This window comes from Empidonax traillii, unplaced genomic scaffold, assembly GCF_003031625.1.
Source record: "Empidonax traillii isolate 1590-97213 ecotype Southwest subspecies unplaced genomic scaffold, ASM303162v1 scaffold109:size1658292, whole genome shotgun sequence".
In the NCBI taxonomy this organism is placed as follows: Eukaryota; Metazoa; Chordata; class Aves; order Passeriformes; family Tyrannidae; genus Empidonax; species Empidonax traillii.
In genome coordinates, this window is record NW_020955302.1 from 618590 (window position 1) to 646550 (window position 27961).

General features: G+C 46.1%; 1 protein-coding gene across 4 annotated transcripts; it reads left to right on the forward strand.

Annotated features, from left to right (window-relative positions):
• The first annotated feature begins 1275 nt into the window (after window positions 1–1275).
• Window positions 1276–27961, forward strand: SLC41A3 (solute carrier family 41 member 3). 4 transcript variants are annotated; one of them, XM_027882665.1, is made up of 11 exons: window positions 1276–1405; window positions 3290–3606; window positions 13945–14052; window positions 14884–14955; window positions 15745–15889; window positions 17986–18132; window positions 20749–20893; window positions 21597–21676; window positions 23451–23585; window positions 24374–24522; window positions 26930–27961. In XM_027882665.1, exons 2-11 carry the CDS (start codon window positions 3316–3318, stop codon window positions 27113–27115), a joined length of 1458 nt encoding a protein of 485 aa, XP_027738466.1. In that variant the 5' UTR covers window positions 1276–1405; window positions 3290–3315; the 3' UTR covers window positions 27116–27961. The 4 variants fall into 4 exon arrangements, with proteins under 4 accessions (XP_027738466.1, XP_027738467.1, XP_027738468.1 ...); XM_027882666.1 differs by lacking the exon at window positions 1276–1405 and adding an exon at window positions 2168–2236; XM_027882668.1 differs by lacking the exons at window positions 1276–1405; window positions 3290–3606 and adding exons at window positions 8302–8414; window positions 12674–12837 and having other exon boundaries at window positions 26930–27954.

Consider the following 27961-nt stretch of genomic DNA (forward strand, 5'->3'; position numbering starts at 1 on the left):
CCCTGAACTGCAGCCGATGGGTATCCAGAGGCATGTCCCATGATGGAACTGAAGCCCAGTGAGCCACGGATCATCCTCCAGCAGCCTTAATACAGCCTCAGTGGTGACATGAGAGTTTGCATGGCCCAGCAGTCAAACAAAGTCTGTCACCAGGGCTAACTCAAGTCATAAATCAAGCTTTATATTTGAGAAATGTCTCCAGTAGCCCCTAGTCACCTGAGAAATGTCATTTTATAACAGAAAACTGGGAAGGGAAAAAAGTTACATCTTCGGACACAATACTGGAAAAAGCTCTATAATTCCACTCTTCTTCGCTGAAGGAATAATTGTTGGAAAGAAAGTCCAGTAGTGAAGCAATGTGAAGGAGAGACAGAAAATACCAAATTTATTCTCTTTGTCCTGCTGGAAGAAACATTCTTCAAAAGCACTGTGGAGAGAAACAGAAATGACTATAGTGAGTCCTCAAATGCCCTTGTACCTGCTAGTGCTGCCTGCACATCTGTGAGAGAGCAGAGAAAAGCAGCACACGTGAGTTGTAACTCCGTGGGGAGATAAAACATTTTATCATGAAGTCACTTCCCAGGCTGCAGGGAGCAGCTGAGCTATCCTATCGAAAGAGTCACAGGAGCTCTGTTTGCAATCAAGGTCCAGCCACTGTTCCCTTACGTCAAAGCCAGGATCTATCTAAACAGTGCTGCTGCACTTCCGAGAAAGTGCAGCTTTGTGCCACTGCTGAAAGGCAGCCTACTCAAATATATACCCACTGGGGATGCACCAGGGGTTTCAGGCTGGTACACAAGGTCATGGTACACAAGCCAAACAGGTTTTCTGCCCACAGCAGGAGGGCTGGAAGGGAGCTGGGAGCTCTTCTTGTAGCTCCTGGTTAGACCTAGGTGGGAGATCCCTGTTGGAACGGTTACGTTCCTGAGCTGGAACCATTACCAAAACACCCTTGTCAGTCAAGTTCCCAGGAGACTTTCTGCTTGCTCTGTAGATATTTTCCTTTGAACCTCAGTGGTAAAGTGATAGGAGAATATCAGGTCTAAAATTGTCTTGGCAATGTTGTTACTTTTTTAAACCGCGTTCCTTCCCCTCCTGTTTCTCACACTAAGACACCGTCTTCTGACCAGTCTCAGGGAAGCATCAGTTGCAAATTGAAGACATAAAATTACACCAAGTGAGCTGAAATTTAAGCCTTGCCATTACAGAGTGACGTTCAGCAGTCAGTGTGCACCCTCAACACACAGCAGCTGCAGGGTTTCATTACTGCCACTTACAAAAACCTTCAACTCGTTTTAGTGTGCCCTGCTTTGAGCTAGAGGCACCGTTTTATCTGTAAGAGCCCTTTAACGTAGCGTGGCATCCGAGAGACTCATACAGGATGTAAGTTTGCTCTGGTACTGAGGTATGATTTAATATCCTCAATTGTTCTGAAAATCTGAGCTGCATGATTCAGGAGACTTGCATGAGGATGGTTACTCTGGTGCTTAATGAGATTTATGTGCTTAACTGTGACGGATGCTTCACTTACATTTCTAACACGCTAGTTCAAAATGGGAGGGGGAGAAAAACTAAACAGGAGTTTAATCAACAGGAGTTTGGGTGGAGAAAAATCAACAGGAGTTTTGGTGGAGGCAGGCTTTTGCACAGGAAGATTGCAACACGAACTCTTGCAAATGCCAAAATAAGGAGAAAAAAAAAAAAAAAAGAAAAAGAAAAAAACCAAAACCAAACCCAAACAGAGGAAACGTCTTTCCGCAGCTCTTAATTGCAGCCTCCTGTTTGCGCTGCCCACGCTGAAAGTTGTCACCCTTTCCCTACCATCCGCTGCGGGCTGTGGGGGCGGCAGCAGGATCGGATGGGTGGGGAGCGGGGGGTGTTCGGGGCATCCCGAGGGCTGTTTCCCCGAGCGGGACCCGTCCCAGCTGGGAGTCCTCCATCCCCGCCTGGGGCTGTCCGCCCCGGTACAGCCATGGGGGGATGAGCGCGTCGCGGGGCTTGCGGCAGCCGCGGTGCGGGCACGGCGCCGGGGCAGGACCGCCGGCTGCCACTCACGGCACCGCGCCGCCTCCGCGGGCGGGGGCCGGGCTCGAACCCGCGGCCGCCGCGCAGGGCGGGCGCCGAGCCGCGGCCGCCGCGCCCAGATGTGGCGGGCGCCTCCCGCTCTCGCATCGTCCCGGCTGGGCCTGCGGGCACAGCCCCGCCGCGGGCAGGGCACGGGCAGGGCACCGAGCCGGTAAGCGCCGCGGGCGAACGGGGGCCGCGTTTCCTCCTCCCGCCGAGGAGGACTTTTGTCTTGCCCATCCCTCCGCCTTCCCCCCCTCCCCAGCCGTGGCTGGGGCCTCCCAGCAGTTTCCTCTGCTCGCCAGATGTTGGGCAAGAAGAGGATTGGTCCCTACCTGGCGTAGCGCGGGGGGTCGGAGCGCTGGGGGCCCGTCCTGGAAATGAGAGCATCAGGGAACATCTGGCAGAGATTAACGCAGAGGAGTGCTGGCAGGAGGTGATGGGGAAAGATTCGGGGCTGTGCCTGGGCCAGCAGTGGGACAGGCAGTATGAATGGCAGTTTTATCAAGAAATGAGATGTGATGGCAGGAACAAGGCTAATGGTAACAATTTTTCTTGGGTTTTTTTTTTTTTTTTCTCTTATAAGATGCTGTGGCGTCATTTGCAGCTTTCCTATAGACAGATGAGTAACGTAGTGTATGCATGTCAGCTAAGGCACAAAGTAGGATAAGTATCCAGATTAGAGAGAAGATCAAAGAATTACCGTGTTACTGAGGAGTGGTGGACATCTAGCTGTACTATGCTAGGTACTATGTATAGTACATACCTGGATGCCAGTCCTTTGTGTGACTGTAGGATGCTATGATATAAAGATGTCCCTAGCCATTTCTTGACTAGGGATCAGACCCTGAAAAGAGTTGAATCCTTCTGGGTTCATAAGGTCTTGTGACTCCCAATGGTTCAGGAAATCCCAAGGGTTCAGACCATGTGCAGCACCTTCTGGATTCTTCTAGTTGTTCTCAGGGTAAGAGCCAGGATGCACAACAAGCACTCCAGTATGAACACAGGCCTAGGATGAGATGCTATTACAGAAAGGGAGATTGGTTGGATGCTATACAAAGTTGAAAGTACTAGTATTTGGGCCAGCAGTGTGTTTTGGGTTTGGGGAGTAGGTGGTTATTTGCCTTCAGGTTAGTGGAGCTCACAAAATACCAAAGGATTTCCTGTCTCTTACCTGCCTGATGCTTCTTTTTGTTATCTCATTGTTTCTCACTTTGTTTTTCAGAAAAACTGTGATTCAAGGAAGCCACCATGAAAGGTGAGGAAGTTCGGCAGAGGAGGAAAGAAGGCAGGACTAAGAATGGAGAGCGCTCCAGGCACAAAGGAAGGAGCAAGGCTAAACACAGAGAGAGCCGACTTGGCAGCCAGGAGGCAGAGGATGTCTCTCTGCACGCACAGCAGAAGCTGTTGGCTGAGGAGAAAGTGGCCACGGCAAAGTCACAGGAAGAGTCAGCCATCTCTATTTGCCTGCAAGTGCTCCTGCCATACCTCCTAGCTGGGCTTGGCATGGTCTTGGCAGGCATGGTTTTGGATTATGTTCAGGTAAGGGAAAGAAACTCATCTGACATACCTGATATGGGATAAATAGGGGACTTTTCTTCAGAGGCAGAGGATTTGCTCCAAGGATGGCACAGTAAGGGAGGATTTGCCACAGTTTCACGTGCCACCATGTCCTTCAGTCAGCTATTAAGTACTTCTGTGTGGCTCTCAGGAGACAGCATGTGGGGTTTTTTTGGCCCCTTTTCTCCCCTGGAGAAAAAAGACAATATGGTACTAAAGTGTAGACGAAGGACATGAGGTATCTCTGTAGGAACGTGCAGTCCTGTGCAAAGACCTCACCTTGGTCCTTGAAAGAGGGTGGGTGAGCTGCAGCCCCAAGGGCTGTGGTGACACAGTGCTTTCCTGCAGCAGAGAGAGTGATATCACTCACGGATGTAGTTCTGGACAGTCCTGCATCTGCTGCTTCATTGTGCAAGGCATCAGCCAGCCCAGCACTGTTAACACTTCATACAACCAGCCCAGCCCAGCCTGTGCACCACATCCTTGTCTAAGGCCTCATACAGGTGGCTTGAATTTGTTCAGTTCAATTTATAATTCTGCTATGATCAGGATGAGACCTTCCCTCCTATGGTGCAGCAATACAGAGCTTTAAGATAGTGGTGAGCACCTAATTTTAGATAGTTTAAAGATGCAGATTATAAATTGCTGTGCCTTTGTACTCTGGGTGACTCTCACTGCTGCATGCCTTTTTGTTAACCCTTGTTATTTAACTAACTAGCTGTGAGGTCAGACTACCCCGACCTATCTGATACAGTGACACTGAAACTACTGTGCTTGCCCTGACAACTTTCACAAATCTGGAGCTGTGTCCCTTTGTTATTAACCCAGAGTTGATCTCCCTAAGCTAGAAGAGCTATGAGGGCTTAAGAGTGACACAGTATCCTTAACTGACCTTAGCATGTACTCAATACCCAGCAGAATGTCTCATTAGATCACAAAATGCCAAGGCAAAGCCAGAACCCAGTGACAAACTACTTTTTGTCTCCTTAGATGTTATTCTGAAACTCTTGAGTGTTGAGCAGCCACTTCAAATTCTATTTTTTAGACTGTTTAGACCTGCCCAGTCCTGTGGATCTCTGACGTTAAATGAACGTTGCTTCCTATTGTGAGTTATTAAAGTGTGAAATAGATTGCAGATGTGTTTATGATGTTGGAGGAGTGTTTCTTCCCTGGGAATTGTTTGGGGGGGGGGTGTGGGGGTGTGGTTTTTTGTGTTTTTTTTTTTTTTTTTTTTTTTTTTTTTTTTTTTTTTTTTTTTTTTGGTGTGTGTTGTTTTGTTTGTTTGTTTGTTTGGATTTTTTTCCCCTAGGAAGAACTGGGCCACTAATATGAACAAAATGCGAGGCAAACTTCATTCTCATCTGAAACTGCAAAAGTCTGCTTTCTGTTTTTGCAAATAAAGAGCTCACAAAGACCTGTCATGTTAGTGCTTATAGTCTGGGAAATCAACCCATGCCACGTCTCGTAGAAAGCACAGGCCTTTGGAAACTAGCACAGAGATCGCTCATGCAAGATCACAAGCTACTTGAGCGTGTCTCATCATGGACTCTCTGCTGCTGGAAACTGCCCTTCCTTCCTGAGCCAGTCCTGACCTTTGTCCCGGCTGCTGCTCTTGTTTCTGTGGAACAACAGTGGATGCTGTGAGGCTTTGAGCCCCGGGCATTCTGCATCTGCCTGCTCTCAGTCTCCCCACTTAAATTCTCTGCTCTGCCCTTTCCCAAAGAGGGGAAGAGAAGAGTCTGGAGTGATATTATTCAAACAAATGGGACGTGCAGTCCCTGAAAAGCAGTGTCCTCCCGTGAGTCGAGGGTGTTGGAATAGTGCTGCCTGTTGCTAACAGGCATGTTGTAAAAGCATTCGCTGGTATTCCTGTCTCTGCTTTGCAGGGATGATAAGGTACACATGAAACTCTGTTCTCCAGCACTTGTCATCTTTCTATTCCGTTTTTTGTTCCGTGGCAGTGGATGGAGGCCCTAGGTCAGGGTCAGGACTCACCAAAATCTGTTTCTACTTTGACTCCTCCATGGCAATGCCACTTGTTGGCTAGTTTGCAAGCATGGGGATACAGTGTACCTCCCCAGGCTTTGCCCTCACGAGTGGTACGAAAATAAGGTGATTGGTTTGGGGTTTTCTTCACCAGCTAGTTATAATCCTTTCCCCACTGTTGAGCAATGCTCTCTTTCTTCTCAAACCTGATGCATCTCTTTGTGGACAAATATGGTATATCTCTTTGCCAGGAAAATATGAGGCATCTCTTTGCTGACAAATATGGTGCGGATCTTTATCAGAGGCTCCTTAAATGCATAATAAAATGACCCAGTGTACACACGTGGGTCACCTGCACCAATTACCTTCTCTGCATACTGATTCATCGGTTGAGGGCTTTTTATGGTGCTTGCTTAGAAACAGGGAGAGCCGAAGCGTGATAAACTCATAAACCCTGCCAGGCTGATGCTTCAGTACAGGATGTGTTGCTGCTCTGTTTTTTAATGGCATTTGAGTCATTCAGACTCACTAATGTTTTCTTTACGTTAATGTTTCTTCCTGACATCAATCCAGTTGACTGATACAGCGGCGTGTGGGACTAGATATGTGCATTATTAGACCTTGAAAACCTACGGTAGTTTTCTAGAAATTGTCTTTTATTTCCTTGAAGATTCTGTGAGTTACTACCCAGAACTGGGCCTTCATGCTGTCACTTCTCTGCTCCCAGCTGGTATAAAGGGGTTGGGTCATTTGTGGTTATTACAGGATTTTTGTTAATCTCCCACTTCCAGCTATTGTGGGATTTTTTTTCCCTGTTAGGTTAGCTGAAATATACTCTCTTGTTGGCTTTCAGCTAACTGGACCATTGTTAGGTGTAAGAGACATGTACATACCAAGGCAGCTGGAATTGGAGAAGACTTCAGGGGCTGTACCAAAATATAAGCCTAGAAAGCAACAAAGGACACTCTCATGTCTGTAGTTGGGCCTTGTTTTCCACCCCACCATGCTTGCAGGGAGATCTGCTCTGCCATCTCAGCCTGTTAGGCTCCATGCTTTGGATTGTGTGAATTCAGACCAAAGAAACACTGTCTAAATGTCCAAGAGCTTCCTATTTATCTGCAATCTTCTGACTGTGAAAGGCAGAAGCATATCTTATTCTCTTCAAACCCCTCAATACATTTAGCTCCAATCTGGGGACCCTGTCACAAGGACAGAGTCCACAAGCCATTAATCTTTATGTCTCTCTGCACAGAGTGTTTGGAAAGGGGTTGATCAATCCTAAATTGTGGGGCTTTTTAAGCTTTTGACCCTCTGATTCAATTAGTCTACCCAAATTAATTATTAGAAAGGAGCCTCAACTTAATATCCTGACTCCTTTTACTACATGTGTGACTTTCAGCTGAAGCCTTTACTGAGCAGGATAAAGTGTTTTGGCCATATGTGGCCATGGTGCAGCTCTGGTTTTTGACCCTGTGCCGGATCATGGAGTCTCTGGGATGAGATCCCCGCTCTCAAAGACAACACTTTCCTGGGAGCATGCAGAAGCACTGTGTTTCACTTTAGGACAGGAAGGGACACCAGCTCACTGAGTGTCCTTTCTCTCCCTTGCCTGTGGTATAGTGAGATTATGGAGCTACCTTAAATAAGCTCAGGCTATGACTCTTATCTTGGCCTTTGCAAACTAGCAGAAAGTTGAAGTGATGACAGCAGATAAGGGTGTTCACTTTTGAAGCTTATTGGCTGGTTCTCTGAACTTTTTTTTCCCCTGAGAGCCAGTCATTCAGAGGTACAGCTGGCACAGACCGATTGTTATATCCCGCGGAGACCACAGAGGGGACACGAGGGGCCGGGGTCCAGAAGTGCAGATCTTCTGTCACCAGCTGGCTCAGCCGCGTCACTTGCCTGGGGATGAGACCTGTGTAATATCGTCGGCTCTGAGGAACGTGGCCCCCTGTTTTCCTTGACCTTTCTTCACCTTGAAGGAGCACAAAATGGATCGGGGTTGTTAACTGCCCACCTCCTCGGCCTTGGGACAGTGAGAAAAGTTCAGCGGCGCTTACGGTGGGAGAGTGAGGGGACTGGGGCCGGGTCAAGCAGGCTTACATATTAAACCGCCGTATCAAACACAAGCCGCGGTCTGACAAGAAATGTAACCCGAGGAGAAAGGACACCAGTGCGTTTCAGCAGGCTGAGGGATTCTTGCATGACCTGTCACTCTTTCAGTGCCGTAGCCTGAGCAGGTCTTACTGGTTTTTGCCGAAGCGGTGGGAGCTGAATGGGGTGTGGGCTCATTTCTATTCGTCCTCAGACATCTCTGCAATCTTCTCTTCTCTTTTTTAATTCCCCCCTGGATATAAATCAGAGAAATTGTGTCCATCAAGTTTGCTGCCACCTGAGCTCAACCCAGCTGAATCAGTTTTGGAGGATACCCTTGCTGCAATCCTCTGGACGTGCTCCTAAGAGAAGAAGAAGCTAAAGCAATTTGGCATCATCGCTGTAGTTTGAGGAAAAACATTTCTTCCGACTTTGGAGAGAGCTACGAGAAGGATCTGTGTGATGTCCTGATCTCCCTCCATTTTCCCTGCTGAGCATGGGGTAACTGTGTGACCATGGTGGTCACTCAGTTACAATTGGAACTGTGCTTCCACGGCAAGAAGCTGAGAGGCTTCACCTGCAAGTTGACCAGATCAGCCAATGGATTTCTCCCAGAGACTTCATTCTCCATTGCCTCCCAGGTTTTCGTGCCGTTCCTTCTGGCTGGCTTGGGAATGGTAGCTGCTGGCCTTTTGATGGATGTTGTTCAAGTAGGTACATGTGGTTAGGAAACCTGTAGTGAGAGGGTGGGCTAAGACACTGACCTTGAGCATTTGTGCTTTTCTGTCTTTAATTTGCATGGTCCTAGCAGCCAGTCAGCAAGACCTCTGTAGGCTTTTTCCTGTGCCAGAGATACACTATCCATATTCTTTAGATCAGTAACTGGGCTCCTTGTAAAGTGGGATAGCAGCTTTCAGACAGGCTGTGTAACACTGACCTTGGTGCATTAGGCTGGGTGCTCCCTTTTCTGTATTGAGCTAAACACTTTGGTGATGACTGCTATGAAGCAACTGAATCACGCTGCAGCATATTCCCCTGTTGCATGATATTATTTTTTTCCTTCAAAAATTGCTGATAAGGAGATCTAGGTCAGGGTTGTTATTAGCTACCTGTCTTACTTAGAAGAAAGTTCATGCTTTCAGTTCTTTGCAAACAACATAATGTAGTCTTTGGCCTAGAAGGCATTTAAATACTGTTATGAGAGGCTTGCCAGCATAAAACAATTAGCATTGCCTGCAAACTCAGTGCTTCTCAGGCAGCTTCTGAGGTGGGTATAAATTTGGAATAACTTCCACTGACTTCCAGGCAGTGCTGCTGCATTTACACCATTGTGCCCACTACCAGAATCTATCCCATCTGTCTTTCCTTTGTACCAGTGGCACAAATAGAAATGTAGAATTTGATCTAGTTTGGGCGTCTCATGCCAGTGGATTTACAAATCAAAAGCCTGGCAGATTTTCCCAAGGATATATCCTGCAGTCTGAGCTCACTGGAGTACATTGGATTCTCTGGCATTAATACCACAAGAGGAGCTAAATATGGATACTTGAATGTTTGGAAAGACAATACCTTGCTGTTTTTTTTCTTGCATTGGAAGAAACAAAGAAGACAGAGAAGCTGAATTAAAGGGAGTATGAGGAATATCAAAGAAGGGTTAACTGAAGTGGCACACACTGTTGCTGTGCTGTTTGTCATCTCCACCTTGTGCCGTGCTTAGGCACAGACCTGTCTTGCAGCATTACAGAAGTTCTCAAAGTACCCAAGATGTTATGTTAGTGGTTAGCAGTTATCTCAGAGAAGGATAAAGTCATAGTACCTACCTTGGAGTGAATAAGTCTTTGCCTAGAAGAAATCTAACACACTTGCTAAGAACGGGTCTCCATTCAAAAATGTAAATGTATCCAAACTGATGGAAAACACAGGTATTCCATGTTGCACGTGTCCTTTAAATACCAGTGTGCAATCTACTTTGTGTATTTGTTCATTGGACTCTTTGAAGCCGAGTCACACATAAAGCACAACCACAGGAACTGTGTTTTTTGGTGAAGATATTTCCAACTATACTGAAAGAGAGGCCATCAGTCCATGGGTAAAGTTCCCAGAGGAGGAAGCCCAGTGCATTGAGAGTCACAGATGGCATAGGGAGACATGTTAGTGAGGTGAACTACCACAGTATCAACAACATTAAAACCAAAACCAGTAGCTGAGAAAATCCAGAGATCTTAGCTTTTAAAGATTTGGAATACTCTTCTTTGTCTCTGAGCTGTTTATTTTCAACTTTTCTTGCTGCAAGTGTAAGAGCTAGAAACTCACTGTCCTGTCCAACTAAAACTTGAGTCTAAGTTTGTTTGCTTGAGGTACTGTAAAACTTAAATTGCAAATCATGAGGGCTCACACTACTGAAACTACAGGTTTTTCTGGTCCAGGAGTCTGTGATTTGCCCATTTTTTCAGTGGTTGGTCTGGCTGAGGAATGTTTTGCCCTATTTGCAGTCACTGCAAAATTTTCTTGGAAAACTCTGTGTTTGCCTTTGACAGAGGCAAAGAGCAAGAGCAAGGATTGTATCAAGAGCATATGTATGAGTTTAATGCAGCTGCTCTTGTTTTATTACATATGAAATATTTTGAAATAATTTGACTCTGTGCTGGGAGTCCAGCTGACACTCTCTTTTTCAGGGCTGATGTTGCTGTAAAGAGGACAACAAAGTGGAAATTGCTAATCTGTGTCCTATCGAACTTGCCAGGATTTTAGCAGTTTCTGATCCATCTTGGGATGAAACCAAGAACTGCTGTTTACAAGAAAAATCAGCAAGAGAGATTTGTCTAACCCAGTTGACTCTAAGGCTCAAACCTGAGTCTCTCATACTGTAATAAAAAGATACCCAAGGAGGTAGATGTTTGCCATTTTCTCTTCCTGGGAGTGCAGATGATGCAGTCTCTCTGCAGGGCTGATAGCATGGCACCAGTCTTTTCTTGCTGGATGTTTATGCATCTGCTCCAGTGATACTTGGCCCTCTGGTTGATCCAGATTCTAGGCTAGTTGGCATTGCTGGAGACCTTGCAGGGCCCTGCCAGTGTTTGGCCCACTCTTCTATGGTAAGGTGAAGAATCAGATTGAATCTGGATGATCAGATTTCAAACCAGAGAATTCAGGAGGAAAGCTTCCCTTTCATTTTCCCCTTCCATGCCACTGCAGTGGGACACAGTCCACATAAAAGTCACAGTCATAAGATGTCCCTGTCCTTTGTTGATAAAAGCCCATGAGATGATGAGCATCATAAAGGATTTTGTAATGGCTTGCATGCTGTACTACAGGATATTTTGGTATTTCTGTTGGCTTGTTCAGAGCAATGAAAAACCTCTGAGGCTTCTGAGCTGCTGCTGTGGGAGATGGATGTCCTGGAGAGGTAACGGGACATGGTTGGGACAGTGAGGACAATGTGAGGATCCACAGCAGGGCTGGACTGCAGCTGGGGAGGCTGGCTCAGCACATCACAGCCTCCCTTCTTCTGAGGGACCCCCCTGGTCAGATCCAGCTGCTGTGGTGACCAGCTGCAGTGGAACACAGGGTTAACCAAGTGTCTTCAGAGCTCAGTTTTAGGGCTGAAGCTCTGTCATGCAGATGTGAAGTTGGAAAGAGTCTCCTTCTGGCTCTCTGTGTGGGTTTGCAATGCAGCATGGAATGTTTCCGTTCCTTCTAGGCCAGTTTTCATCTCCAAGGACAGAGCCAATTCCTAGACTTAGTTCTGCTGTCTCTATTCCAGTAGTTCCTTGCCTGCATAGCTCTAACCTGCCCCACTCACCCGCTCCTCCAGCAGACAGTCCTGACAGTCCTGCAAGTCAATGGCACAGGCATCATCTGTTTATTCTGTATTTCTGCAGTTGCTAACACGATGGAGTCCTAGGTACTGTGGTAGAAATCATTATGAATCTGTCCTTAGGCTTTTAGTGAGTCACTAATGAGACTCAAATAGAGGCAATTAAGTCAGCTTTTTTTATCAGTACAGTTGTGTGATTATTAATTGTTCAGAGCCTTTAAGTTTACTGATACATAAGGCAGAGTCCCAAAAAACTCATACCTCATATGCTGAAACTTCTGTTATGATGGTTTGAGACCAAAATTCCTCATAAACAGAAGTATTGGAGCTCACCTAGATATAGCAAAATCATATTCCCCAAAGGTGACAGGTACAGGAAATACGAACAGTTGAGGGGATTTGAGGGGTACTCCTATTTATATGTCTTTTTATGTGCAAATTATTTAAGGTCTTACGTATGAATGTCTCCACACCTCTGTATTTTAAATGGTTGAGGGTTTTTACATTGTGAGTATGAAGTCTGTTTTTTTCTCCTTTCTTTTGAAGGATATCAAAGATTGTTTGGATCTTTATTTTTAATCAAAGAGAGGAGAGACAGGGATATTAATCTTTAAAAGAGATGTCTACCCCTAGCTTTCCTCAGGTATTTAGGTTCCATGTTAACAACTTTAAACAAAATTATAGTGTGTCAAATAAGGTGATTATTTTTGTTTTGTGTTGTTGGTTATTTACTCAACAGTAATTAACTTACCTTTAACATTTTGAAACATGCCTGTTTCCAGGCCACTACTGCCAGGAAATATGCCTTTTTTATATTGATAATAATGTTTTGCCTCTTATCTGCATGTCTGAGGGGTGTCTTGCCCAATGTGCTCAGGGCTGGCTCAGCCCCACTTTCATTCCAGCTTCCTGAGAAGGAAGCTGTGAGGTCTTCCCAGCAGACAGCCACACCACTGGCTTCCCACAGCTTCCCATGGCACAGCCAAAGCAAAACACCAAGCTGTTACACCCTGCACATATTTCCTAACAGGCAGACAGCTGAATGTGTCAACATTTATTGAGTCTGTCCAACCTCCTAGACTTTCAGGTTTACAGAATCACAATGGATGTGAAACAGGTGGGCAGGGATCTGTTGTTTGTTTTGTTCTCTAGCGCCAGATTTCGGGACTATCATGGGATACTAGAGAGTGACAAGTTGAAATTAATGAACACATTGATCCTTCACATGACACATAACTAAACTATGGAAGTTGTTGCCACAGGATGGCACATGAGTTGGAGGGGGAGCACCTGAAAGAACAATCCTTTCATCACTTGTAAGTGTGCAGAAAAACCCCACCAGCTCTGTACCCTGTGGCAGACAGTCATAGGCTGGAAAATACACAGGAGAATTATCCCATTTACTTGTCATATTTGTAGATTCTATTTGTATACACCTGAATTAGACTACTGGTAGAGCTAAGGATGGGTTAGATGAACCTTTGACCTGACTCATGGCAGTCACTCTTTTTTTTCTTGTGTTCTGCTCTTAGGTGGTTGTTGGTTTTACTTCATGCTTAACTCCCCTGTCCTGTGACTTCATCCTGGTGTAAACCTCTCTGCCTACAGTGGGACTTTGCCAACATCCTTGAATGCATGGGGTGGGGGGGAACGAATTATGTTCCAAGGCATTGTATGGTCCATAAATTAGAGAAGACGTGTCCGTCAACAAAGTTTCCTAAGGTTTCAGATCATCTCTAGCGTTGCAGCTGATCCAGCAGCTTCGAACAGTTCAGCTTCAGAGAAGCAACAACAGTTAATAGATACTGAAGATACTGGCTCAGCTGTTTGGCTTATGAGATATCTTAATTCAAAATCCTTTTTCCAACTGTGCTGGGAACATACTTGGTAACAGGAAGATTTAGGAACTGCCTGTGGAGAAGAGATGCACAGATCTCCTTCCCTTCCACCACCAGTCTTAAAAGCTTAGTTTGAAGTTTGGCAAGAGAAGACAGACACAACTTTTTGTTGTTAGATCATTTCCAGACCTTTGTGTTTATTCTTATGAGTCTGTTTAGCAATAGATGTTCCTGTATCCAGTGTTAGTGCAAAGGATGGAGAACATGGTGTATTTCATTTGACTTGTGAACCCTAATTATTTTTCATGTTATTCTTGGCTAATGCAAAAGGCACATTTTAATTTGTGGCTTTCCAAAATCTTCTGTTACCCTTAAGAAGAAAGACCCTTCCCTGTTAGGACAGTGCTTTACTGTGCATGAGATGAGAAAGAACACTGCAAGCTGAAAATTCGTTCCTTCACTCCCAAAATGCAACAACAAAGTGCAACAGGGCAGCATCTGCCCCCATGTGCAGATACCTGTGGAGCAACAGCGCTGGACTGGTCAGCATCAAAAACTGAAGTTGTTGCCTTTGTTTTCTTACAGCACTGGGATGTGTTTCGGACAATTACTGAAGTGTTTATCTTGGTTCCTGCCTTGGTTGGCCTGAAGGGTAATCTTGAGATGACACTGGCATCCAGGCTCTCTACTGCTGTGAGTGTTAACAAGGTGGTGGCTGTGTCTGTGTGGGGAGGGGGGTGATTAGCAGGAGACATCAGGAGATTCTTCATTTATATAATCACAATATGTATGAGATATGCCCTTTTCTGCTAAGTGGAAACTAGTGGTGTGTGAGTGTTAAAATAATGTGTTTGCCCTCATTTTGTAACTGGAACAGAGAATTTCCATCTGTGCTTTGAAGGTGAATTAATCCCAGTTGCTGATATTTAGGGCCCTATGACACATGAAGGAGACAAAGACAGGTCTCCACAGCTATCAGCTTCAGTATTGGATTGCCTTTCTGTGGGTATTGATCCTTGAGAGGCTGGGGCTTCCCAGCTATCCTTACTCGAGGGGAGCAGCCTGAGGCTTCTTGGAATGTGCAGCAGCTTTTGCTACTCTGTTATTTGATCTCTTGTATTTCCCTGAGCTGTTTTGTTTACTTTGGGCTGTTTGTGTCACATGTCTCAGCAGAATTTGGAGCTTAACAGAGCAATTTAGGGGGAAAAAAGAAGGAAAATTGGTTCAATTTGTGTATCTTTTTGTCTGTGTGGGATGTGGTGGCATATGCCCACTCCACCTTTAGCTGGGTCCCCTGCAATGCCTCTGCACCTCCAATATGAGCCTCTGATGCCCTGGGACATTGGGCTAAGCGTGATGGAGAAGTGTCAAGAAGCAAGTGCAGGGAAGGCTGGGAGATGATGACCTGCACTTGCCTCTCTCTGACTTTAACAGCCTCTTTCCCACAGGGACCGGGTGAAACTGCCCTTAGCAGCCACCTGTGCCACAGAAACAGGCTTTCAGGGTATCTCTCTTGACTCCTAGGCTAACACCGGCCAGATGGATGATGCCCAGAAGCAATGGAAAATGGCCACCTGCAATTTAGCCCTTATCCAGGTGAGTCGCTTCAGTTGGGAGATGAAAAAATCCCTTTTCTCTTGCTGTGCTGCAGACCAACAGCACCTGTTCCCAGCAGGGCTGAACCCAGAGCTGGGATTCGAGGTGGGTATTCTCAACAGATCCAGGGCTTCACTTCCAATAAAGCTCTGTGTGATCCCAGAGCTTGTAGTTTAGCTGCAAAATACATCTAGACATTCATTGCCTTTGTGGGCAAACTGAGATAATAAAAAACCTCCTTTTTCAGGAGGAGCTACAGCACCAATCCCTGTTTCACAACAGCCCCCAGATAAAGCCTGTCATTTACTGGCAGTGTTTGGGAATCACCCTTGGGCGGGAGGGGAGGGGTGGGAGAAATGTGCCTCTTATAGGTCTTTCTGCTTGTTAAAATCCAGCAACCAGCCTAGAGTTTTCACATGGCAAGACCACAAGGCTTGCAACGTGTCTGTGTGCTTTCCCTTATCTCCTTCCTCCGCTTTCAGGAGTGCTGCCTTGATGGGGAGCCCATTTTTGTGTTGACCAGGGCTACTCCTTTGCTGATGGACTCGATGTCCTTTGCTGAAATGTTATCTGGCCTTTGCAGGCCTCCAGAGTTTTTCTCCAAACTTTGTCAGGATTTCTTTCGAATCTAGTGGAACCTCACAGGGATGCTGCTTAAATACATAAGCAATCAGCATCTGCGCCAGGCTTTGTCCTCCGAGCTGTGTGGCAGTGCTGCAGTCGTGTGGAGCCAGGGCTGCCTGGAAACAGAAGTGGATGATTGCTCACCAGCTGTCTTTTGATCCCCAGGTCCAGGCCACTGTGGTGGGACTGCTGGCTGCTGTTGCTGCTGTGATCCTGGGAGCCATCTCTAAGGGCTCTGTGGAGCTGAGCCAGGCTGCTGTGCTGTGTGCCAGCAGCGTGACCACGGCCTTCATAGCTGCACTGTCACTTGGTGAGTCTTTCTTGTCCCTCAGATGAAACATGCAGCAGTCAGGTGTGGAATAAACTGTCTCTTCTGCTGGGGAGGCTCAGCTGACGTCCCTCTGGTCTGGCAGAGGGAGGAGGGATGCAGGAAGCATTAGTCCTGTGTCTGCTGCTCTCATCCCCTCTGCATCCTGCCTTTGTTTCTCTTCTTCCATGATCTGTTGTTCGCTGGGCTCTTGGCATCCACAGCAGCAATCAAAATGTCCTTCACCTGACACACCAAAATGCCCCATGCTGTGCATTGGTGTGCATAAACATGCACATACTTACCCCATGTCTCTTGGGTGGCACATGAGCCATCTACACTGGCCCTTTCCCCAGGGGAAGATGAAGTAATGTCATACACAAAGCAGGACATGGAGAGTCTGTTAGCAGACAACTCCAGACCATGCTCAAGAGGGACTTGGGTCACCCAATACCCTGGGCAGGGTTGTGGCCAGCCCTGTGGCTTGCCTGCTGTGAGCTCAGAGCCCAGCACTCCTCCCCCCTGGTTCTTCCCCTTCAAGGGAAACATGATGGGCTGGATGGTAGGATCTGTTCTGAGTGGCCTGAAGATCATCAGTTTGTAGATCTGCCATACGAGGGCAGCATGATACCCTGAATAGAGTCAGCTGGCAGAATCGAATAAAGCAAGTTTTCTAAATGAAAGGAACAAGTTAGAACAAGTGCATATCCTGAAGCTGGAGTCAAAGGGTGATGTAGATGCCTTTCATGAAAAGCATGGGACGAGGCAGTTTTTAAAAACAGCAGCTCAGCTTTCATTACTCTTCCTTACAATCTCCCTGCTCGGTGTGATACACACAGGCTTTGTTGCTGTGCTGTCACAGGCTTGCAGCTGGCATTAGTTTCTTCCCTGGACATGGTCACAGGCAGCCTGTGTGTGGGTGTGCATGACTGGAAGCTGCTATTTTTATGGCCAGGGAGGGAAGGAGCATGAACTGTGCTGTGGGGAGGGGAGTGTGGGTGTCTAGGATGACTCTTGTGGAAATGCCATGCTGTGCAAGGATGTGTTTCTAAATAAGGGATTTTGTATCAGGGAAGGTGCACATGTGGCATTTCTTATGGGAGAGCTGATGATCCTCTGCATGGTCAGCTTTGGCAGGGCTGTGTAGACAGGCACAGAGGAATTGTGAGCTGGAGGGAACCACCATCTCTTGAGCTTTCTTTGCTGTGCACTGTCAGCCATGGAAGCACTTTGAAAAGATGCCATTTGTCTTGTCTCAAGGCTGCCCTTGCTATTCACAGAGCAGTGGAGGCTGGCCAGGCTGGGTTTATTCCAGGTAGCTTATCCACAGGCCTATGAGAGATCTGATGGCTAAGAAACTCCCACATGTTCATCGAGGTTTGGGGTTTGTGCTCCTTAACTTACCTGGGCAAGAAAAACTTCCCTCCTCTCCAAGAATGCTGAAAAGCAGCTAAATTTTCCAGGTGCAGCTCAAAGGACAAGGGAAGAGAGGTGATGTGGGCCATCTCCATAATGCCAACAGCATCAACATGCAGTGCAAATTAAAGCATCCCCAAAGACTCTGGGACATGAGGGGTCAGGTGGATGGATGGGCTGGAACGCTAATGTGGGCTACTGTAAGGAATTTGTTGCTCCTTGGTGATTCAAACTTGAGAAATTTTGGTCTAATATGGAAAATATCTTTCTGCTATGAAATCCAGAGCAGGGGATGGCACCAGGAGGCTGCTGCATGCCTGCTATGAGCTTATCTCTGAGTGTGCTTTGTGCCTAGTCCTCCTTCCAGGCAGCAAAGATTAGGCTGCTCAGGAGGGGAGCTTCTACATTCAGGCTGCCTGCTGGTATCTCCTTTGATCCCTGGAATTTGCCTGTGTGCCTCTGGGCCTTTGGAGCAGTTCATAAGGGCAGTCATGCCCTTCAGGTTGGTGAAAGCAAGAGGGCAAATTCCTGGGGATGTCCAATCTCCAGCTGCGTGGTGCTGCTAGACTAATCTGCTTCTCGCTTTTCTTAGACCCCCATGTCCCTCTGGGAGCCAGAACAGCAGCTCTGGGGTGAAACACAGCAGGATACATTCTCTGATGCTTGTTCTGTGTCTTCTCTAGGTCTGGTGATGATTGGCGTGATCATCGGAGCAAGGAAAGTTGGGATCAATCCAGACAATGTTGCCACACCCATAGCAGCAAGCCTTGGAGACTTGATAACCCTTTCCCTGCTGGCAGGAATCAGCAGTACACTCTTCAAATACATAGGTACAGTGTTCAGCAGGGAACTGCAGCTCAGCAAGGAAGGGATGAATCCATCTGAAATTACTGCAAGATGCTTCCCTGTTTCTGGCATGTTTCAGAATGGAGGCTGTTGTGCCACTGGGGTAGGAAGGTGACCAAAAAGGCTTTTTCCAGACTTTCTATTAGTAACAAACTGGAAGGAAGAGCTCTAAGAAACACAACTGGGATCTGTCAAAGAAATGACCAACACATATTGTGCAGCTTTGGAACAGAAGGTTGGCATATGTGACACTGACTCTGTTCCTGGATCTGTCACTAGCCAAGCATAACTATTTTCTGTGTGTGGGTAATAGCAGGTCCTTCCTTGCAAAGCGATTTTGGGGTTTTAGCATTTTTAAAATATTCTTGTATCTTCTTACATGGGGAGTCATGGATAAACAGGACATCAAATTGGAAGAATTAAGACTGCAGTGTTTCATGTTTGCAGGACTTATGGCTATGGTGTTAAGCTGTACTGCTGATTGGCAAAGACTTGGGCACCTGTTGATTCTGAAAAGCCCAAAACATCTTGCTACTTGGTGATATATGCCTGACTGCTGCTTTTAAAGTGTTAGGCTATTTACCACGAGCCTAACCTAGAACAGAAATGGGAAAACAAAAAGATCAGCAAACTCAATATCATTTGACACTCAAACTGTTGCTTCAGACTGAGCAGAAGCAGCGAGGCAGCTGTTCTCAGTTTGCGTAACTGGTTCCATATGTAAGCACAAGTGAGGGAGTGAAGGAGCACACACTGAAGGGAGAGGCCTATGAATTGCTTCTGTCTAATCCCCCTTGAGCTTCAGAGTGCATTTTTTTTTAACAGGCTTTTTCCATGATGCCATCGCACCTTCCTCTGTAAAGCTGGGTTGTCTTTCAGTTGATACACCTCAGATAATATCTCCTAGGGAACACAGGGCAGAAGAACATAATAACCTCCTGGTTGTGACCAGAGAGACTTTGTGCAGTTTTCAGAGTAGTTTAAATACCCTCTTGAGACTGAAAATACTCAGCACACCAACACCAAATCACTGAGAGCATGAAGTGAAGCAGGTACGTGGAAGGCACTGCTGATGATGGCTGAATAAATTAATTTCCCTTCCCAGTGTATAGAAAGGTACAGTCATGCTGTGAAAACTTCTGGGTCCTACAAAAATGTATCCTTCAAAAACACTGATGAGACTGTAAGTTTGGAGTACTGTGTGCCACCTAATGCAGCCATTCCCTTCTGCAAAATATCCTTTTGCCAGTGAAGATTTTAATTTTTTTTTTTAAATTGACTCTGATCCTTCTCAGTCCTGCATAATGGAGATACAAACTGTGCCAGAGGGTTTCAGCTTGTTTATGGGCTGTGTGTGAGGGAATGTGGCAGAACTGGAATGTGGAGACTGAAGGCCATTCATCCCACCAGGAGTCTCTCTGTGGGCTTTGATAAGGCTTGATAGACTCCAGTGCTCTGTGTCTGCATTATTTAAGAAGGAATTAATTGCTCGAAACAACAAGGGGTGTGGGTAGGAGGCCCAGAACAGCAGCTAAGTTTGTCATACAGCCCATCTCTCCTGAATGACTCTAGGGGGTAAAGTGCACTGGCACAACAGTGTTTACAGCTGTTTACACCCCAGAAATGGTTGCATTTCAGTGCCCCCTAAAGCCACTCATAAAGAGAGCACATCCTTGTGTAAGAGCCCTTGATTCGTGGAAGATGTCATCACATCAGTGCTGTCTCATCCAGGTAGCCCAAGGCCCTGGCAAAAACATTTTAAAAAATGCACACTCTGAGTTTGCTTTATCTCCCAAATTACCTGCAAAGTCGGCGTTACATCCCGCTGCCTTTGGCCCCAACACAGAGACCAGATGGAGAGCTTTGTTGATGAAGCATTTTTGTGTCGAAAGGGTTGTCATCAGCCCCATTGCTTGAAGGTGTTTCTCATGCTTCTGAGTCATATTTATTTTCTTTTAGTGCCGCACATTTGCTTATTTTTTGATTCCTTTGCTTCTAAAAAATCACTTCAATTTTATGCCTCTGCTGAATGGAAAAAGCACCTAATGGAAATACATGTAGGCTAGCACAAAAGAAACCGCAGATCTTAACAGGCTTGTATGTGCAAGAGAACATTTGTTCCTATAGAGCAGACCAGCTGTTCAGCAATTCTGCTGGCTTAACACCTAAAGTACCTCTTACCTCTTGTTTTAGGTGAAGGTGTGAGGTGTCTGCCCCTAAGTGTGATACAGCTTCCACACAGGAGTTTCCCCCTTGCCCTGCTGTTTGATCTGTACCCTGAAGACAGAAATTTTGTAACTTTATGTCTTTCTTAGTTGGAGGTGGAATTGGAGACTTGTTCGTCTTCAAATGTAACTTGCATTGAATCCTGCTGATTTTCAAACAGCATCCTCTAGCAGTGAATTTCAGGGATTTATTATGGATTTCTGTGGTGGAATGAGGTGGTTTTGTGTGGAATATCATGGTTCATGTGATTTTTCTGCTAACATAACTCAGTCGGAGCAAGAGTCCAGCTGCCTTTCTTCTCATCTTTGTGCAATTTGATTTTGGCAACCTGTGAAGCTATGAGCGTTTAATTCAAGATTTCTTTTCCTTACCAGATGTGAAATACCTTTCTCCTCTGATCTGTGCTGTCTTCATTGTCATGATCCCTCTCTGGATTGCTATTGCCAAGCAAAGTCCGTCTCTTGCCGAGGTCCTGAAATCTGGATGGCAGCCGGTTATTGTCGCGATGAGCATCAGCAGGTAAGCTAAGAAGCAGCTCCCAAGCCCACACGTGTGTTCACACTGCAGAGAGACCCTGTGCTCGCTTAGAAGGCCATCAAAAGTGAAACTGGAAGAGAGAGCAGAGGGGTATTTGTCCAGAACTTCTGAGCCATTGCTGGTCCTCCAACAGGCTGTGAGATAGCAGATAAGGAGCCTCCAAATCACTGGAAAAAGAAAACCATTTTAAGTCTCACTCACATATCCAGGCACCATGTGGGTGCAAGCCAGGAAACAGAAAACAGAGATGATGACCATCACAAATTGTCAGGCTTCAACTTCATTTTTATCCAGCTGTAAAATAAAAAGACTGGTGAATGTAGAGGCAGGTAGTTCATTCCTCCTGTGCTGCATGTTTCAGATCCAACTGAGATCTGGGAGAGAATTTTAAAGCATTGCTAAAGGCAGTATAGAAGTGTAACAAAACTTTGGGGGAGGATGATAAAAGCTTCCCTAACTTCTACCAGTTTTGCTTAAAGGTGGGCAAGGAGATCTCTGTGAACTCATTATGCCATTAACAAAAGCTGTAAGGTTATCTGTTGGTGGAGACTGAGCTGTAAAAGGAGTTCCTGGTGAATAGTCCAGCCCTGGCAGTGGGGAAGATGCAGTAACCCATTTCAGTGTGCTACTTTCACTCAGTGTGCATAGGAATTGATCCACACTCATTGCTTGTCTTTTTTAACAGCATTGGTGGGCTCATCCTGGACAAAACTGTAACTGACCCAAACTTTGAAGGCATGGCAGTTTTCACACCTGTGATTAATGGTAGGTTGGGCATGAGGGGGCTTCTCTTCTTTTATTTGTACCTCCCCCTCCTCCCCAAAGGTTCTGGTATCCACTGTAGCCCCTACACAGAAGTCAGAGTTCAAGTCCCTCCTCTCATCTTGAGTGGAAGTGAAGGTACTGTTCCCCGTTACATCCCTGCTGACTCATGTCTTGAAGTGTCTCTGGAGCAAAACAGCAGGCAGAGCTGGAGAATGCCGGCAGAGCTGTGGGAAAGGTTAACAGCATCTGATAGTTGTCTCTGAGAGCTACCTTGACACTGTTCATAACATCAAACCTATTAGGATGTCACAATAAATCCATTTTCCCTTGTCACTCTCCCTCCACTTGCTAATTTGAGCTGTGAAACCATCCCCTATACAGGTTGTTGGTAAAGATTAATATGTTAAGATTATATATGTGTATGTATATAAAAGATTATATATATGGATTGCATATACAGGGATTTTTATATATATATATCTCAACACCTTTTATGTGTATATTTATATTTTTTGGAGTCCTCACAGTACTTTTATACACATAGATATTATTACAAACTGCTGGGAATCCTGGTATCACTGAGGAACCACTGGTTTGTTTTTCTGCTATTACAATGTTCCTGTAGGACAGGCCCATTCCAAGGGAGCCCCATGTTCTTAGAATAGGCTTGGCCTCATGCCACTCTCAAAGCATGGTGTCGTCTTGCAGCATCAGAGGGTGTCACCGAGCTGTCACCTTACTGGACCTGCACAAAGACAGCCACCTTGCTGACAGATCTTTTCCAGCACGGTTAGCCAATGAATCTGATTGGGAAAGTACGTCAACAGCAGTTTAGTTGAACAATCACTGACCCAGACCTCGTTCTGTGGGGGCAGGTGACCTGTTTGGCAGAGCTGGGGGTGGAGCTGTGCAGTGCTCTGTGTCTTTGCACAAGTAGCTCTTCACTTTGCATGTGCAGGGGAGTCCTGCAAAGCATGGCAGTGCAGGGTTCAGAAAGTTCCCATCTTGAGCTACAGTGGCATGATCTTAGTATTTTCCTTTTGATTGCCATCTGGAAAATCTCATATTTAATGATAGAGTATTTTCTTCTTCAAGGAAGGAAAAACATGAGAAGCCTGCAGCATCTGGCTCACTTTTATCTTTTCTGTGACATTTCTACCCTGAAAATACTCAGGGTGGTGGAGGTTTACTCTGTAGATCATTATCCCTCTATTTTCTACTGGAAAATGTAGCTGCTTTTTCATGTTTGCTAGAATTAATCAGTCTGGAAGGAATTAATTTCCTTTTAATTAGCCAGCATACTTGGGCTCTAATTCATTCTCATGATTTCTTCTCATTTAACAAAGTCAGATGCCTTCATACAGACATATAATCACTCTCTGTGATGTCTGTTGTCTCAAACAGTAATGATTCTCTGGGTGAGTAAATCCAAGAAGTGGCCATGAGCAGCATCTGCCACTGCCTGCACTGCTTTCTCCAGGTGTTTTTAACAGCCTGTGTCAAACCAGGTGCAATTACATCATCTCCATAGGCCACATGGCATTTACATCTAGTGCTGGGGAGCAAGGGAAAAAGTTTTCAATGCAGCAGTCAGAAGGAGACGATTGCTGGAACCTTCCTGATTTTTAGAAGCTGTTCCTGTAAACTGAATAGCACAGCGTGACGTGGGATCAGGTTTCCTCTTTTTCGCACTGCTGCTCTCAATGAGCTTGTAAGTGAGTGTAGATTGACTCACCTTGTGAGTTTACAGGTTTTCTGTGTTTTGCTCTCATAGGTGTTGGAGGGAACCTGGTTGCCATCCAGGCCAGCCGAATTTCTACATTCCTGCACTTCTGGAGCATGCCTGGAGTTTTGCCATACAAGATGAGACAGAATTGGCCCAACCCATGCACCACATTCTTCTCATCAGGTAGACCCTGAATCCTAGGTGTCCATGTCTCACGGCCTGTCACCACAGATAGCTCCTTTACCAAGCCTGGTTGGAAAAGGTCTAGGTGGGTTTCAAAGGCAGAACTTCCCCTTATAGGGAAAATACTCAGATCAGAGAAGAAACATCTTTGCAGTGGGCAGCGTGAAAAAAAGGCTTGTTCACTGCTCGCTGGCATGGAAAGGAAGTAGCCTTCAGGGAGCACTAAAGGAAGTAATTGAAAACAAATCTTAGATTTGATCTAATAGAAAGTCATTTTAACCATGGCCAGCCTAGAGCCATAACCTGTGGACAGAGGGGTGAATAAACCATAATCTTTCTGAGAATCAGCAATTTCTCCATCTTCAGCATTGGATATACCTAAGCATCAGCAAAATTCGATTTGGGTCTGTTGTCTTTATAGATTGCAGATTCCTCTTGATTTTCCCTGCTGGGCTGGGAGTTAGTGCTAGATCAAACTATAAACTGGGAAAATGTGTTGCAGCAAGACAGAGCAGAAGTTGTGGGAGGCAGAGAGCAGCTGAGAGGAGTGTCTGTGAGAACTGGAGTGGATCAGCATGGAGTGCACAGTCCTTGGCACATAGTTTCAGTGCTAGACAAAGCTGCTGGGCTGATCCTGCACATTGCTGTGTGATCTAGAAAAGGCACCAGCCTGTAGTTGGTGGGAGGGGACAGCCCCAAGTCTATGCAATAAATATGCAGCTGTGTCCTGTCCTCCCCCCGCCCTCTGCAGCTGCTGTTACCCCTCTTTCTGTCTCTGTCCTCTGCAGAGGTGAATTCCAAGTCAGCCCGGGTCCTGTTCCTCCTGGTTATCCCAGGTCACCTCGTGTTCCTCTACACCATCCATCTGCTGCAAGGAGGCCACACGTCTCTGTCCTTCACCTTTGTGATGTTCTATCTGACTGCTGCTTTGCTGCAGGTAAACCCCAAACTCTCAACTCAAAGGAGCCTCTCAGACAGCAAGAATAAAAACCTTCTCCAGGCTAAACAGGAGTCACAGTAAAACACCCAACAGCAACCACCATTTCCTGTCATTTCAAGTGTGCTGCTACCAAGCATCATGTACCTTCTGTGGGTCCAGTAATACTTCAGCCAAATTGTGAGGGTCTAGTTTCCCATATGAGCATGACTGCACTTTAGGGTGAGTGAGGGATCAGATGTGAGGTGAGGAACAAGTTCTCATCATCCACTGAGCTGCAGTAAGTGTGCAGAGACACATTTAGCAAGCAAGTACCTTGTTTTAAAATGTTCACTCCTTGAGTCCCTAAGCTCCAAGTATTTCTAGACTGCCACTTATCATTCCAGCAAGGGGCAAGTGAGAGGCAGTGAACTCCAGCCAGCAGAGAAACCTGCTCATTTTGGAAACCAATGTCACATATTATGGTGAAGACCTAGGGAATTCATCGGGGCAGGGCCATGAAGGTCAAAAGTGAAGGGAAAACCCAGACCTGAGCAATTCATCTTCAAAGGTAAAAGTTCTGGATAGGCAATGGGCAGTTCATTCAATTTGTTGTGCCTGTTCTCTTTTTCTGTTTTTCCTGCCCTGTAAACTTTGTCATGTCACCCAGAAATGCACGTGGCTGTTGCCTGAACTCACAGAGGCTCTAACTTCACTTGCCCTTTTAAATCAGTGATTCATTAATTTGCTGGGTGAGGTGGCTGACTCTCACTTTGCCTTACAAGCAGCCTCGTGTCTTCGGGTGAATTCCTTCTGTGTGCAAACAATCAGTTTCTCTCGACCTTTGCACAACCCAAAGCCCAGCAGCACAGCCACAGTTGTAAAGGAAAATATTTATTCTTCTCTTTATGCATCGAGGTAACTCCTCGACCAAAGCCAAGCATGAAAATACACAGAATAAATGACAGTGTAAAGAGCAGCATCCCAGCAACACCAGTGACCCTGAAAGATTCCCATGGAGGCCAGTGGAGGAGAATGTATTCAGCCTGGTTCTTTTTCCCCCTCTGCTATACTTTATAAAAAGAGACAGAGAGAAAGAAGAGGGGGAAGTTTAGGTCAGCTGGAAGAAGCCCAAAGAGAAAGATCAGAAGCCTAGAAAACATGACCTCAGAGGACTAACTGAATGCTCTGGGGTTAGCTAGTCCAAAGAAGAGAGGTCTGAGAAAAATACGGTTAATAGCCTTTAAACTACCAAATTTCTGTAGGAAGGGACAGAATAACATTTACTATGTGATCACTAGGGAGAAAATATGAAATCATGGATTTCAAATGGAAAAAGGCAGATTTATGTCAGACCTTGGGAAAAACAGAAATAGAAAAAAAAAAAAGCCACACGACTGATTGCTTAGAGTGTGGCATCTCCAGCTCAGAGGGCTGTTTAGCATAGGTTAAGCAAATTTTCCATCAGGCACATTTGATCCTGAACTGAGGCAAAGGAATGATCTGTGTAAAACCCTTGAGTTTCCAGCCAGCTTTAATTTCTGTGATTCTGTTATTTAATTTGCTTCCCCTATCTCTCCTCCTCCCTTTCCCCCAACCAATTTTCACCTTTAGAAATGCCACCTTCGGCTTTGGTTCCTGATGTGCTGTGGTCTCCCATGGAGGGACCACAGATGTGGAGAGCAAACTCTCTACCTCCCTTCTTAATTCAATTAACAAGACAGTCTTTAATCTTTAACCGAAGCATTTTTTTTCCTCCATCTGTTTATATCAGAATTGGGAATGAAATAGGAATTAAAAGAAATCACAACAAAGATTTTTAAACTGTTGAGATAAAAAAGAGAAATTATTTTGTTTTTTTAACATGTCAGTGCTGCTCGGGATAACTTTGATGTAAAAACTGCCTCAAACTCCAGTTGTCCACTGAGACTTTTAGGAAAAACAAAGTACGTGTGATCTGAATTTCTAATGGAAAAAAGAAGTTATCCTTTGGGGTTGCCTACATTTTCAGAGGCGCCCTGTATCTGGTGGAATGAATGAGAACAGTCCAACTCAAGGCATGGGAAGTAGGAGCTGTACCTTTGGGAGATGCTTTTGGTGTGGCCAGACTCGTGTTTTGAGCAGGAGATGCTGGTGAGCAGGTCAAGTGGGGTTCTCCACGCTTGTGGCTGGCAGCACAGGGCAGTGGCACCAAGGGTGGCTGGTGCCAGGTAATGCAGTGCCAAAGGGTAGGAACCAGATACACCCATGTCAGTGCAGCTCCATCCTGCAGGGAAACAGCATTTCTCTGGGGATGATGGGAGCTCTCAGTGATCCCTGTTAGCTCTGGTACCTCGGCCATGACCACATCCCTTTGGCTGTGACCTTAAGGAGACTGGGTGTTGCCTTCTTTCTGCCTCACAGCAGGGCCTTTCTTGCCTCTTCCCAGGTGGGAATCCTGCTCTACGTGGCCGACCTAATTGTACGTCTGATGTGGAGGAAGGCTCTGGATCCGGATAATTTCTCCATCCCCTACCTCACTGCCCTGGGGGATCTCCTGGGCACTGGATTCCTGGCCATCTGTTTCCACCTGGTTTGGCTCATCCACGGCGCAGACATGAACCCGGGGAACTGAGAGACCACGCGCTGCTCCGCATCACTCATGCAATACGGTGCTTTCCTCTGGGACAACGGGGTACTTGGCGATGACTGCTGGGTCACCCAGCTGGATTGGGCCTCCCCTGCCACCCTGCCACCTTCCCTCCCCATCGTGCCTTACAGCTGGGCTCGCCCACCCCGAGGAATCAGCACCCACAGACTTGCACCCTGGCAAGTGAGCGAGCCGGTTTTAAGAAGCTGCTCATACCTGCACCCAGCAAACAAGGGGCTAAGGAGCATTTGGGCCATTGGTAATGAGTGAGCATTTTGGTTGGTGGTTTCAGTCCACCTACAGAGCCCTGAGGCTGCTCCAAAGCCTGCTGAGGTCACTGAACCTGATCCTGCAAGTGGATGTTGCAGCCCCTCCATTGGTAACTCTGACTTTCCCTCAAGGGAAATTCTTTATTCACCCCCCTTTGCTCCTGCTGAATCCCTGGAGGAGGAGAGCAACTAGGTCTTTAAACTTGTCTCCTCTCCATCGCTCAGACAAACGCTCAGGATCTGAGGCAGTGAGCTGCTGGCTCACGCCCAGCAGGAGGTTATGTAGGGATACCACCTACCTGCCCTGGCAGCATCACTGGTGTCTGACCAACAAGCTGGTTTGATTGCATTTTGGGGGTTTGTTTTTACGGTTTATGAAATGCCCAGTAGTTAAAATGTTTATAGAAACACACACATAAATAAAGTGGGTAAAAAAAAAAAAAAGGAATCCTGTGGATTCAGGGTTTGTTTTTTTCTTGCTATGACTCTGCCTGTCTCTAGTTCTAACTTGTCAGGTAGGACTTCTTGCTTCTTTCTCATCCATTCAGGGTTGGACAATTTT

What these genes read in the sequence shown, in the direction of transcription:
- SLC41A3 (XM_027882665.1), top strand. Translation starts at nt 3,316, where the DNA reads ATGAAAGGTGAGGAAGTTCGGCAGAGGAGGAAAGAAGGCAGGACTAAG. An exon ending in GCAATTTAGCCCTTATCCAG is followed by an intron (nt 14,956 to 15,744) that starts GTGAGTCGCTTC and finishes TTTGATCCCCAG; the next exon opens with GTCCAGGCCACTGTGGTGGG. An exon ending in TGACTGCTGCTTTGCTGCAG is followed by an intron (nt 24,523 to 26,929) that starts GTAAACCCCAAA and finishes GCCTCTTCCCAG; the next exon opens with GTGGGAATCCTGCTCTACGT.